The sequence below is a fragment of the Melanerpes formicivorus genome, unplaced genomic scaffold (assembly GCF_026170545.1).
Source record: "Melanerpes formicivorus ecotype bairdi unplaced genomic scaffold, bMelFor1.0.p_v2 SCAF_403, whole genome shotgun sequence".
Taxonomy (NCBI): domain Eukaryota; kingdom Metazoa; phylum Chordata; class Aves; order Piciformes; family Picidae; genus Melanerpes; species Melanerpes formicivorus.
The window spans coordinates 387-14054 of record NW_027142755.1 but is presented as its reverse complement, the minus strand read 5'-3'; the positions used below and the strand labels follow the sequence as shown (position 1 = coordinate 14054).

The window sequence follows — 13668 nt, the reverse complement described above, 5'->3', positions numbered from 1 at the left end:
ACTGCCAAGCGTGGCTGCTCCTTTGCCAGCTTCCAAGATGGCGGCGGCGGGGGCTGGGTCGTGGGGGGCGGTGCTGCTGTCTGCCCGCTCCCAAGATGGCGCCGGTTAGCCTTTTGCCCGCACTCAAGATGGCGACGCTTTTCCTTCTGCCCGCACCCAACATGGCGCCGCCGTCCTTTGAGGGGGCGGAGGAGGTGGATCCGCGCGACCGGAAGTGCGCTCCGGACCCTGCCCTCCGCTCCGGACCCTGCCCTCCGCTCCGGTCCGGAGGCATCTCGATGGTGTCAGCCCCGGGCGCTGCTCTCAGCGGTACCGAGGAAGGGGTTTTGGGGGGGGGGGAGGTGCAGGGGAGATCAGGGGGGGCCGGGAGGGGGCCTGGGGCGGAGGGGGTGGGGCGGGAGAGACTCCAATTAATCCTCTCTGCCCCTCCCCGGCAGCCGCTGCCTTGCCGCCGCCATGGCGCAGCCCCGGGGGGTCAACAGCCTCCGCTTCAACCAGGACCAGAGTGAGTGAGGGGCACCCCAGGACCCCCACACACACCCGGGGACCCCAAAACCATCCCCCTGGGACCCCCTGACGACCGCCCCCCTGTAATAAAAACAACAACAACCAACCCCCAAACCGCTCTTAAGCCCTCCAGAGCCACTCAAAACTCCCCGGGGGACCCCTAGGGACCCGCAAAACCCTCCTGGGGACCCCTGGAGACCCTCTAGACTCCCCCCTCCCCCCCCCGTAACCCCTCAAAACCTTCCCGGGGACCCCCAGACCCTCCTGGGGAACCCTGGATCCCCCAAGCCCTCCTGGGGACACCTCAAAAGCCTCCTGGGGACACCCCTAGGGGCCGCTAAACACCCCTGGGGACCCCTCAAGAGCCTCCTGGGGATCCCCCAAGCCCCCCATGGTAACTCTAAACCCTCCTGGGGACCCCCCAAACCCTCCCCCGCACCCCATTTTCAGGCTGTTTCTGCGTGGCAATGGACTCTGGGGTTCGAATTTTCAACGTGGAGCCCCTGATGGAGAAGGGGCACTTGGGTGAGGGGGGGTTCCCCCCAAAGCCCTCCTTTTAGGGGGGACCTCTCCTTCATTGGCGTCCCTTCTGGGCTTGGGAGGTGGGGGGGTTGGGGTCTGCAGATCCTGGGGAAGGGGTTTGGGTGGGAGAGAGGCCGTTGGGAGGGTTCCTTTGCTGGGGGTGGGGCAGTTTTGGAGGGTCCTAAGGCCTGGATAGGTCACTTGGCGGGGGGGGGAGGGGCTTGGAAGGGTATTTTGGGGGTCTGAAGGTCTGGGGGGGGGGAAGGAGGCAGTTTGGAGGTGTCTTGATTTGGGGAGGGAGTTTGGGGGGTGCCTAAGAGTGGGAGGGGGCATTTTGGGGGGGCACATCTAGGGGGAGGAGGGGGGGTCCTGAGACTGCCATTTTTTTTTGGTGGGGGAGGGGCCTGGTGGTATAATATTGGGGGGGTCCCTGCACACAGAGTGGAGGGAGGAGGGGGTGCAGGGAGACCCCTTCCCAAATACACTCTTCCTGGGAAGGGTGGGGAGGGTTGGATTGGGACCCCAAAAGCTTCTGGGGAGGCCTAAAGTTGGGGGGGAGAGAAGAAAACTGGGGGTGGGGGGGGTCCCTAAACTGGGGCTGGGGGTCCCCTAAACCCCCTTGCAGACGCAGAGCAAGTGGGGAGCGTGGGGCTGGCCGAGATGCTGAACCGCTCCAACCTGCTGGCCCTGGTGGGGGGTGGCAGTCACCCCAAGTTCCCTGATGTCTCAGGTGAGCCTTTGCAGGGGCTGAGGGGGAGGGGGGGTCCCTAAAATATTGGTGGGACCCCCCCCCCCCCCCCATGACCCTCTGCCTCCCTTCCTGTTTGCCCCACACCCAGTTCTGATCTGGGACGACGCCAGGGAAGGGAAGGACAAACTGGTGCTGGAGTTCACCTTCCCCAAGCCTGTGCTGGCTGTGAGGATGAGGAATGATAAGTGAGATGGGGGGGGTGGATGGGGGGAGGGGAGTGTGACCCCCCAAAAGCACCCCAAAAATGATGCAGGGTGATCTCCAAAGCTGACTGGGGTCTCCCTCCCCCCTTGTTTGGTGTGGGGCAGGCTGGTGGTGGTGCTGCAGAGCCGGCTCTATGTCTTCTCCTTCCCCCACAACCCCACCAAGCTCTTCGAGTTTGACACCAGGGACAACCCCAAAGGTAAAGGGGAGGGGTGGGGGGGACCCCAAAATGGCACTGAGGGACCCCAAGAGGGCTCCTGGGGCACCCCCCAGAGTCGCCTGGGTGCCCCAAGGTGGCCCCAAGTTGCCTCAAGGGGTTCTTAAGCCAGCCCCAAATCAGCTCCAGGTCATCTTAGGTCAGGCCTGGATTGCTCCAAATTTACCCCCAGTACCCCCAAATTCAACCCAAAATCACCCAAAGCCACCCCCAAACTCACCCACCATACCCCAGAGCCCCCCCAGGTACCCTCAACCCCCCACTCCAAACACCCTCAAGTCCCTTCTAGTTCCCCAACGCCCCTGACTGCACCCCAAAGCCACCCCCAAATTCTCCAAACCTCCCCAAATCTGCCCTGAGTGACCCCAAAATCCACTGGGGGTACCCCAAACCCCTTGATCTGGCCCCCTAAACAAAGGCCACTAAGTGCCCCAGGGCAGTTCCCCCCCCAGGCCAGCAGGGGCAGCCTCAGGGTAAAAGGCCCCAGAGCAGCTGGTGTAGTTAGAGCGCCCCCTGCAGGGGTGGTGGAGTTGTCTCCCAGCGTGGACAAGGCCTTGCTGGTGTTCCCTGGGCACAAGTGTGGCAGCCTGCAGCTGGTGGTGAGGCACTGGGAGGGGATTGGGAGGAATTTGGGAGGTGTTGGGAGGGAGTGGGAGGGATTGGAAGGCACTGGGAGGGAGAGGGAGGGCACTGGGAGGGACTGGGAGGCGCTGGGAGGGACTGGGGGTGGACTGGGAGGTGCTGGGAGAGGATTAGAAGAGTCTGGGATGCACTGGGAGGGGTTTGGGAGGGTGCAGGAGGGCGCTGGGAGGATGTAGGAGAGCACTGGGAGGGTGCAGGAGGGTGCTGGGAGGGGTCTGTGAGCCTCACCCTGCCCCTGTGCCCCCGGGGCAGGACCTGGGCAGCGCCCAGCCGGGCACCTCCTCGGCGCCGGTGACCATCAACGCTCACCAGAGCCAGCTGGGGGCGCTGGCGCTCAGCCCCTCGGGCACCAGGGTGGCCTCGGCCTCGGCCAGGGGCACTCTGATCAGGATCTTCTGCACCCACAGCCGGCAGCGGCTGCTGGAGCTGCGCCGCGGCACCGACCCTGCCACCCTGCACTGGTGGGGGCTGGGGGGGGGGTGGGAGGGACTTGGAGAAGATTGGGAGGGAGTGGAGGGATACTTGGAGGGACTGGGAGAGGCTTAAGAGACATTGGGAAGCACTGGGAGGATACTGGGAGAGGATTGGGAGGGACTGGAGGCACTGGAGGGATACTGGGAAGCATGGGGAGGGATGAAGAGAAGATTGGGAGGGACTGGAGGGATACTTGGAGGGACTGGGAGAGGCTTAAGAGGCATTGGGAAGCACTGGGAGGATACAGGGAGAGGATTGGGAGGGACTGGAGGGATCCTGGGAAGCACTGGGAGGGTAAAGGAGGGGTGGAGGGTCCCTGGGGGGCTGGATGGACTGGGAGAGCAGAGGGAAGGCTGCGAGGGGCTGTGGCTGGCTGGGGGCAGCTGCCCTGCAGCTCCCTGCTCTGTCCTGCTCTGGGTGGGTCCCCACTGCTCTCCCCTCCCCCCAGCCTGTCCTTCAGTGCCGACTGCTCCTTCCTGGTGGCCGCCAGTGACAAGGGCACAGGACACATCTTCGCCCTGCGAGACACGCGCCTGAACCGGCGCTCGGCGTGAGTGCGCCACCGGGGGGGCGCTGTGGGGCAGCAGGGGGCAGTGTGGGCTAGGCTGAGCCAGCCTGAGCCCAGCCCCACCCAGGCCTCAAACCCTCTCGCTCCCCTCCTAGTCCCCCCCAAGCGCCCCCCTGACCCCCGCTGTCCCCCCAGGCTGGCTCGGGTGGGCAAGGTGGGGCCGGTGCTGGGTCCCTATGTGGAGTCCCAGTGGTCCCTGGCCAGCTTCTCGCTGCCCGCGGAGGCTCCGCTGCTCTGCGCCTTCGGCCGGGGGGGCCGCAGCCCCAGCTCCGTCGTGGGTGAGAGACTGCCCCCTGCTGGCCGCAGCGGGGACTGCGCGGGGCTAGGGAGGGCTGTGAGGGGAGTGGGAGGGACGGGGAAGGACTGGGAGGGGAATGGGAAGGACTGGGAGGGGAATGGGAGGGAGGGAAAGAACTGGGAGGGGATTGGGAGGGACTGGGAGGGGATTGGGACACCCTGGGGGAGGGACTAGGAAGCACTCAAAGGGCAAGTGGGAGACTTCCCCCAGTCCCCCCCAAGTCCCCCCCAGTCCCCCCCCAGTGCCCTGCCAGTGCCCCCAGCCTGACCAGCGCCCCCCAGCGGTGTGTGTGGATGGCAGCTTCCACAAGTGGGTGTTCAGCCCCGAGGGCAACTGCAACCGGGAGGCCTTCGACGTCTTCCTGGACATCTGTGACGAGGATGACTTCTGACCCCAGCCCCACCCCGGGGCCCCCCAAACCTCCCCCACCCTCTGGCCCCCCCCTGGACTCCCCCCCCCCAAAAACCAAAGCTCTTTGCCTACATCCTGCCTGCGGCGACTGAAGTGATTTGGGGAGGGGGCTGCAGGGGTCGGGGGGGAGGAGAAGTGGGGCAGGGGGCCTCCCCCCAACAAAAACTTGAGACCCCCAAAATCCCCCCCCCCCAGGCTGAAGCTGTTGGGGGGCTCCTAGTCCCTTCCCCCACCCAGCCCCTGCCGGTGCCCCCAGTCCAAGGCCCTTGCTCAAATCTCCACCTTTTATTCTGTGGCCAATACAAAGATGGTAAAAAGTGGGGGAGGGGGCTGCAAAAATGGGGGATTCCCCCCCCCGCCCCCCACAAAACTCCCCCCAGGCCCGGCCCAGCCTTAGCCCGGGGGGGGGGGGGTCTCCCCACTGTGGGGGGGAAGCCCCAGTTGGGGGGTGCTGGTGATGGAGGGGGGGAAGTGTTTGAGCCCTTGAAGAGATTTGAGGGGGAAGGGTGGAGGTGTTGGACGGGGAGGGTGTCCAGGGGAGGGTTTTGGGGTTCAGGGGGGTCTGGGGTGGGGTCTCAGGGGGGAGTCCAGGGCAGTTTTGGGGAGGTGGGGGCTTCAGGGGGGAGTCAGAAGGCGGCAGAGGCAGGGGGGTCAGCACCGAACTTGAGGCGATGGAGGAGGAGCTTGGCTGGCAGCAGCGTCTGGGGGGGTGGGGGGGGAACTGGGATGAACTGGGGGGGCACCAGTGGCCCCCCAAAACAGCCCCAGTGTCACCAGCTCCACCCCCACCCCCCCCCCCCCGCTTCCCAGTTACCCCTCCCCTCACATCCCAGTTTAAACCCAGTCACTCATAGTGCCTCCAATTCAATCCCAGTGCATCCCAGGTTGATCCCAGTCGCTCCTAGTGCCCTCCCAGTGCCTCCCAGTCCAATCCCAGTCCCCTCCCAGTGCCCCCCCACCCCTGTCCCCTGTCCCAGTGCCTCCCAGGGACTCACGGGGTGGTGCACGTAGGCCTCGCAGGGGTAGCACCAGGCAGAGAGGTCCTGCAGGCTGAGCACCAGGGGGTGCCCAGAGCGCCCCCAGTGCTGCACCATGTGGCCCCCGATGTAGCGCCCACACAGCACCTGCGGGGGCTGGGGTCACTGGGGGGCACTGGGGAGGGGCCTGGGGTCACTGGGGGGCACAGGGGGCACTGGGGAGGGGAATTGGGAGGGGAATTGGGGGGAGGGGGCTGGGGTCACTGGGGGTCACAGGGGGCACTGGGGAGAGGGCTCAGGGCAGTGGGAGGGGGATTGGGGCACTGGAACAATCAGGGCTGTAAGGACCCCCCCAGGGGTATTGGGGCGGGGGGGGAGCTAACCGCGCCCCCCGGGGGGGTTTGAGGGTCTGCTGGGGGTGGGGTTGGTTTTGGGGCTCCGCCCCCGCCCCGCCTTCCCCCCCCGCCCCCCCGCACCTGGTAGCAGCTGAGGCAGAGCCAATTCTCGCGCCGGGAGCCGCACGTGCCGCAGGGCGGGGCCAGCTCCAAGCCCCTCCCGTCGGCCGGCGGTGACATCACCGTGCCCAGGTGCGGGCAGTCCAGCAGTGGCGCCACGGCGAACAGCGCCCCCTGGCGGCCGGGGGGAGGCAGCGCAGTGAGCAGCGCAGGGCCTGGGCGCTACCCGCAGCACCCCCTGCTGCCACCACAGGGGACAGCAGCCCCCAGAGAGCAGCTGGCTCCTACCAACAGCAGCCCCTGCCGGGCAGGAGGACCAAACACCACCCCCACCCTTTCCTCACCTCTGGCTCCTCCTCTTCCTCCCAGCACGTGGCACAAGCCCCGCCCTCAAGGGTGGAGTCAGGCAGGGGCTCTGCCCCCTCCAAGGCGCTGGCCCCGCCCCCTGAGAGGGGCTTCTCCTCCTCCAATTGCAGCTGCCCCAGGGCTGAGATGGCAGCGTCCAGGGCTGGGGGCGCTGTGATGTCATTGCCGCTCTTGGTGACATCATCACCGGGGGGAGGCTCAGCCGGGGGGGCTGGGGAGGGCAAGGGGAGAGTTTGAGGGGGTGGGGCCCATGGGGTCAGACTGGGGGTTCCTGGGGGAGGGGTCTCTGGGGGGTGCTCACCGGCAGGGGGCAGCCTCAGGCACTCCCAGTGGGGGCTCTGGACCCTCCTGGTCCTCTCCAGGTCCTTCAGAGCTGCTGGCTGGGGGGGGGCACTGGCGAGGGGTGGCAGCTTCGGGGGGTCCCCCAGAAGCACCCCCAGGCACTCCCCCACCCCCTCTGCCAGCACCCCGAGGTTGTAGCCACCCTAGAGGGGAGGATTTGGGGGGGTGGGGAGGACAAGGAGTCAGAGAGATCCCCAAAGCCCCCCCCCAGGACCCCAGACCCTCACCTTTCACCCCTCAGAGTTCCCCTCCCCCTCTGAAGACAGGGACCCCCAAACTCCTCCCCCAAGGAGAACCCCCAAACTTCCCCCTCCCTCATTCCACACACCCCCAGCCCCCAAATAAGGACCCCAACACCCCCCCAGAGCCCCCCACCCCCAAAAAAGACCTCTCCCATCCCTAAACAAGGACCACAAGTGCCACCCCCTTCCCCCTACCCAGGAAAGAGACCCCCAGACCCCCCCCACCCTGAGCCCCCCCCCCCGTCCAGGCCTCACCTCCAGGACCAGCACCAGGCGCCCCCCCCGCCAGCGCCCCCAGCAGGTGAGTGATGACTCCGAAGGTCTGGGGGGACACCAAGCAGCCCCCCAGGGGATCTCCCCGGCCGGCGTCGAAGCCAGCGGAGACCAGGACGAGCTGGGGGGCGAACTGCCGGGGGAGGGGAGGGGAGGGGAGGGGAGGGGAGGGGTGAGGCCCAGGAGCGCAGGGATTGGCCCCAGGAGCCCTGGTGCCCCGGGGGGGGTGGGGCAGGCACTCACCTGGCAGGCCACGGGCAGCACCAGGCGGGTGACGGCGGCCAGGTACTCGGCGTCCCCCACCCGCGGCGCCCCCCAGCCGATGTTGAAGGTGAAGCCGGCGCCCAGCCCCCTCCCCACCGAGCGAGGAGACCCCCCTGGGCCCCCCGGGAAGAAGACTCCGTCGTGGCGGTGCAGGGAGATGTACAGCACGCTGGGGGGGGGGGGGGAGGTTAGACCCCCTGAGACCCCTCCCCAGACAGCCCCATAGCTCTGACATACCCCTCCCCTCCCCCCCAAAGACCCCCTCGAAACCCCCACGGCCCGGAGGCTCCTCCCAGAGACTGCCCAGGACTCCCTGGAGCCCTGCCAGAGACCCCCAGGTCCCTGACACCCCCTGCCAGCAACCCCACAGGCCTTGAGACCCCTCCCCAGCGCCTGCAAACGCCTCTCCCACCACCCACCTTCCTTTTACCCCTCCCCAGCACCGTCAGCCCCCCCCTCCCTCCCAGGGGCCTCTCCTCACCTGGGGTCTCCCTCGAAGATCTCCTGGGTGCCGTTCCCGTGGTGAACGTCCCAGTCCAGGATCAGCACCCTGGGGGGAGGGCGGGAGGGGGTCAGGATTCAGCCCCTGCCCCTGGCCCCCCCCTTTGGGAGCTCCCCTCCCCGCCGCGGTGCCCGGCCGTACCTGAGCCCCGTGCCCAGCAGCCGCTGTGCCTGCCGGGCGGCGGCCGCCACGTTGTTGAAGAGGCAGAAGCCGCCGGCGGAGCCAGGCCCCGCGTGGTGCCCGGGGGGGCGCAGCACGGCCAGGGCGTTGCGTACCTGTGGGCACAGCCAGCGCTCAGGGGCTGCAGGGGCGCTGCAGGGACCCCCAGAGGGGCTGCAGGGACCCCAGGGGGCCTGGAGAGGGGCTACAGAGACCCCCAGAGAGCCTGCAGGGACCACCAGGCAGCCCACAGGGACCTAGAGAGAGACTATAGAGACCCCCCACAGAGCCTATAGGAACTTATAGAGACTCAGAGAGAGCCTGCAGGGACCCACAAGCAGCACACAGGGACCTAGAAAGAACCTATAAAGACCCCCAGCAAGTCTATAGGAACTTATAGAGAGCCTGCAGCAGCCCCAGGCAGCCCAGGGGACCTAGAGAGAGTCTATAGAGACCCTAGACAGCCTATAGAAACTTATAGAGACTCCTAGAGAGCCTGCAGCGACCCCCAGAGACCTAGAGAGAGCCTACAGAAACCCCCACACAGCCTATAGGAACTTACAGAGCCCAATAGAGAGCCTGCAGGGACCCCCAGGCAGCCCACATGGACCTAGAGACCTACAGAGGCTATAAGAACCCCCAGAAACCCCCTAGGGACCTATAGAGAGTCTATAGTGACCTACAGCCTACAGAGACCTGCAACATCTCCTAGAGACTCCATAGAGACCCATAGGGACCTACAGAGCCCCATAGGGACCCCCAGGAACCCATAGAGGGACCTGGGACAGGGCCCAGAGCCCTTAGGGCACCTAGAGGGACCCTGGGGGTGCCCAGCTGGGCAGCTCTGACCCCCTGTGAACCCTTTATATACCCCCAAAGCACCCTCTAGACCTCCTTTGGCCATCCAGAACACCCCACCCCCCAACTCCCCAGGACCCTCCAGCCCCCCTAGAGACCCCCTTTGTCCCCTCAGAGCCCCCCCCAGAGCCCCCCCCGCACCTGGCCGGCCAGGACGGCGCGGGTGGCGGCGCAGGCGGTGCCCAGGGCCAGGCTGGCAGCGCGGAAGGAGCCAGGGCAGAGGTACAGAGAGCTGTAGGCAGCCGCCAGGGCCCCGGAGCTCCCGCGGCCGCAGCCGGGCGCAGGCCGACAGCGCCGACACGTGGGCGGGGCTGCGGGCGGGATCGGCCAATCAGCGGGGGGCACGCCCCACCCGGGGACACGCCCACCGGGGGGGCTTCCCCAAGGCCTCCTTAACTTCTGCTGCCGCCCCCCAGCGCTCCTGCTCCCAGCGCCTGAAGCTCAGCCCAGAGCCCCCCACAGCCCCCCTCCAGTCCCCCCACAGCCCCCCCTCCAGTCCCCCCACAGCCCCCCACAGCCCCTCTCCAGTCCCCCCCAGAGCCCCCCCTCCAAGTGCCCCCCTCCAGTACCCCCCACAGCCCCCCTCCAGTGCCCCTCTCCAGTCCCCCCACAGCCCCCCTCCAGTACCCCCCCAGAGACCCCCACAGCCCCCCTCCAGTCCCCCCCACAGCCCCTCTCCAGTCCCCCCCACAGCCCCCTCCAGCCCCCCCCACAGCCCCCCGTCCAATCCCCCCCCACAGCCCCCCTCCAGTCCCCCCCAGAGCCCCCATCCAGTGCCCCCCTCCAGTCCCCCCCACAGCCCCCCTCCAATCCCCTCCAGAGCCCCCCAATCCCTCCCAGCACCCCTCAGTGCCCTCCAATCCCCCCCCGAACCCTCCCCCAGTCCCCTCCAGTGCTTCCCAATCCCCCCCAGTACCCCCCACTGCCCTCCACTCCCCCCCGGTGCCGCCCCTCACGTGTGGCAGGCCGTGAGCTGCGCCTGCCGCGCGGTGTGTTGCCGGCAGCCGGAGGCAGCGCTGGGCCAGGCCCCAGCTCCTGCAGCCGCTCCAGGACGCGCCGCAGCCGCTGCGGGCTCTCGGGGTGCTGGCTGCACCCAGCGTGGGCTGGGGGGGTGTGCCCCCGCACCCACACACGGCCCCCCCGGTACCCCCCCAGCTACCCCCCCAGCTACCCCTCCAGGTACTCCCCAACAACCCCACATGATCCTCCCAGCTACCCCCAGGTACCATCCCCACCAACAACACCCTCCTGACACACCAGAGCCCTCCCAGCAGCCCTCATTGCCCCCCCAGACCCCCTCTAGTCCCCCCAGACCCCCTCCTCTTCCCCCCAGACCCCCTCTAGCCCCCCAGACCTCCTCTAGCCCCCCCAGACCTCCTTTCATCCCCCCAGACCCCTTATAGCCCCCCCCAGACTCCCTCTTCCTCCCCCTAGACCCCCTCTTTCCCCTCCCCCAGACCCCATCTTCCCCCCCCGACCCCTTATAGCTCCCCCAGACCCCATCTTCCCCCCCCCAGACCCCTTATAGCTCCCCCCAGACTCCCTCTTCCTCCCCCCCAGACCACCTCTTCCTCCCCCCCAGACCCCTTCTAGCCCCCCCAGATCTCCCCTAGCCCCCCACAGCCCTCTCTACCCACCCAAATCCCCCTCTAGCCCCCCCCAGACCCACTTTATTCCCCCCAGAGTCCCTTTAGCCCCCCCCAAACCCCCTTTCATGCCCCCACATCCCCTCTAACACCCCCAAATCCCCCTCTAGCTCCCCTCAGACCCCCTCCAGCCCCCCCCCAGCCCTGCCCCCCCCCACCTGTCCCAGGGGTTGTGGTGCTCCTCCATCCTCAGGTCGTAGAGCAGCCCTGTGCGGGCTGCAGGCTGGGGCCAGGCCTGCAACTCCTCCTCCTCCTCTTCCTCCTCCTCCTCTTCCTCCCCCACCAGCCCTGGGGGGTGCCCTGGGGGTGCCTCCAAGCTTCCCTCACCCTCCCTGCTCTCAGCCTCCTGCTCCTCCTCTTCCTCAGCCTCCTGCTGCTCCTCCTCTGCCTCCAGCTCTGCGAGGGGAGAGGCAGAGAGGGCTCAGGGCTGGCTCCAGGGGGGGGTCCCCCCCCCGCGGTTGGGGGCGCTGGGGGGGGGGGGTCCCTGGCTGGTGGGGGGCAGCAGAACCACGGTGGCCGTTTGGGGGCGCCCCCCTGGGGGCTCACCTGCGCTCTGCAGGCAGCTCCAGTGCTGCTGGTAGGTGCCCAGGGCCTGGGCGATGGAGGCCAGGCCGCTGCAGGGGTAGGGGGGGGCAGGGGGGGCCCCCAGAATTCAGCTCCACCAACACCCCCCCCCCAGCCCCCCCTGAGCCACCCAGGAGCCCCCAGACCTCCCTTACCCTCCCCAGGAGCCCCCAGACCTCCCTGAACCCCCCCAGGAGCCCCCAGACCTTCTCCTTCCTCACTACAGACTACCTGCAGCCCCCCCCCAACCCCTGCAGCCCCCCCAGGCCCCCTGCAGCCCCCCCCAACCCCTGCAGCCCCCCCAGGCCCCCTGCAGCCCCCCAAATTCCCTCCCAGACCCCTTGCAGCTCCCCCAAACCCCCCCCCCCGCCCCAGCTCCCCCAGCCCCCTCTGAGCCCCCCTATGCTCCCCCCCAGCCCCCTCCTCACCTGGGGGTGGGGGTCATGGGCCCGGGGGGCTCCCCGGGGTCCCCCAGCAGGGTCCTCAGGACAGCCTCAAGCCCCCCAGGCAGGGCCCCCTCCGACCACCCCCCCTGCAGGAGACACCTTAGGGACCCCTGCACAGGGCTGGGGGGGGCCCTAGAGAGACACCCAGGGCATGGCACCCCCCAGAGACCCCCCCAGGGCAGGGCACCCCCCAGAGACCCCCCCAGGGCAAGGAACCCCCCCAGAGACCCCCCCCAGGGCAGGGGACCTCCCCCCCAGCCCCCCATGGACAGGAGAACCCCTTAGAGCCCCCCCAGAGCCCCCCCAAATCACCCCCTATAGCTCCCCCAGGCATCCCCCCCATAGCCCCACCCCAGCACCCCCCTGAGCCCCTCCCCACTCATCTCCTCCCATGGGCCCCCAGCCCCCCCCCATGCCCCCCTAGCCCCCCCAGCTGCCCCCCATGCCCCCCTAGCCCCCTTTAATAGACCCTCCTGCCCCCCTCAGCCCCCCAGCTGCCCCCCCATGCCCCCCTCAGCCCCCCCAGCTGCTCCCTCTCCCCCCCACCCCATAGCTCCCCCCCCAGCCCCCCCCACCTGCAGGGCCAGCAGCAGGCAGCCCCCAGCCAGCGCTGACAGGAAGTGAGTCAGGAGAGCACAGCCCTTGGGGGAGAGCCCCTGGGGGGGGACAGGGCTGGGCTGGAGACCCCCCCCAGAGACCCCTGACCCCCCACAGCCCCTCCACAGCCCCCCCCTGCCCTCCCACAAAGCACCCCCACAGCCCCACAGCCCATGGGGGACAGACCCTGGGGGGGACAGGGGGGTGGGGTGGAGACCCCCATGGAATCCCTAGGGCCCCCCAAAGCCCCATATAGTGTCCCCAGAGCCCCCCACCGAGCCCCCAGACCACCTACAGCCCCCCCCAGAGCTCCCCCCGAGCCCCCAGACAACTTACAGGCCCCCCTCAGAGCCCCCCCCAGCCCCCAGCCCCTCCCCCTGAGCCCCCCCACCAGCCCACCCAAAGCACCCCCCGAGAGCCCCCACCCCCCCCCATACCCCTCCCTACCTCCCCCAAGCCCCCCAGCCCCCCCCCAGGGGCACTGTAGCCCCCCCCGGGCCCCCCCCCTCACCTGGGGGTGCCCCTGGGCAGCGTCGAAGCCGGCGGCCACCAGGACGAGCTGGGGCTGGAACTGGGGGGGACCCCCGCGGCCATTAGGGACCCCCAAAAGCACCACGAGGACCCCCCCATTCCCCCCCAGCACACCCAGACCTCCCCAGGACCCCCACCTTCCCCCAGGGACCCCCAACCTCTCCAGACACCCCCACCCTCCCCCAGGACCCCCACCCTCCCCCAGGACCCCCAACCTCCCCCCACCAGGGCCTCTCCAAAGCACCTCAGGAGCCTCCAAAGCCTCCCCAACCCCCCACTGGGACCCCAAAGACCACCCCAGAGACCCCCCCCAAAACCCTCCTGCCCCCCCAGGGCCCCCCCAGCCCCCTGGGAGCCTCCCTGCAGACCTGGAAGGCGATGGGCAGCAGCAGGTGGCAGAAGGCAGCAGTGTAGTCCCCATCCGAGCGGCCTGGCTGTGGGCACCGCGGGGCCTGAGACCCCCCCCAGAGCCCCCAGAGACCCCCCCGAGACCCCCCCAGAGACCCCCAGAGACCCCCCTGGAGACCCCCCAGAGACCCCCCCCAGCGCCCCCAGAGACCCCCCTGGAGACCCCCCGAGAGACCCTCAGAGAACCCCCCAGAGACCCCCCCCGAGACCCCCAGAGCCCCCAGCGACCTCTCAGAGACCCCCAGAGACCCCCCCGAGACCCCCAGAGCCCCCAGCGACCCCCTCAGAGACCCCCAGAGACCCCCCCGAGACCCCCAGAGACCCCAGAGCCCCCCCGACCCTGCAGAGCCCCCACAGACCCTATGGAGACCCCACAGAGGCCCCCAGACCCCACAGAGCCCCCCAGACCCCTATAGAGACCCCACAGAGCCCCACAGAGCCCCC

At 68.8% G+C, this 13668-nt stretch overlaps 2 protein-coding genes across 2 annotated transcripts; one reads left to right on the top strand and one right to left on the bottom strand.

Annotated features, from left to right (window-relative positions):
* The first annotated feature begins 205 nt into the window (after positions 1–205).
* WDR45 (WD repeat domain 45) lies at positions 206–4660 on the top strand. The gene is made up of 11 exons (XM_068170513.1): positions 206–309; positions 438–505; positions 958–1032; positions 1655–1759; positions 1869–1965; positions 2089–2183; positions 2721–2800; positions 3096–3304; positions 3766–3867; positions 4021–4163; positions 4465–4660. The coding sequence occupies exons 2-11, from the start codon at positions 457–459 to the stop codon at positions 4572–4574; spliced, it is 1065 nt and encodes a 354-aa protein (XP_068026614.1). The 5' UTR covers positions 206–309; positions 438–456; the 3' UTR covers positions 4575–4660.
* A 1835-nt stretch (positions 4661–6495) lies between these two features.
* On the bottom strand, positions 6496–13261 carry LOC137459741 (histone deacetylase 6-like). Its single transcript, XM_068170494.1, has 14 exons — positions 13185–13261; positions 12797–12856; positions 12264–12344; positions 11671–11774; positions 11225–11292; positions 10837–11074; positions 9989–10119; positions 9174–9343; positions 8157–8290; positions 7995–8063; positions 7493–7682; positions 7232–7382; positions 6694–6877; positions 6496–6603 (listed from the first exon to the last, which is right to left on the bottom strand). Exons 4-14 carry the CDS (start codon positions 11685–11687, stop codon positions 6591–6593), a joined length of 1365 nt encoding a protein of 454 aa, XP_068026595.1. The 5' UTR covers positions 11688–11774; positions 12264–12344; positions 12797–12856; positions 13185–13261; the 3' UTR covers positions 6496–6590.
* Between the last annotated feature and the right edge of the window lie 407 nt (positions 13262–13668).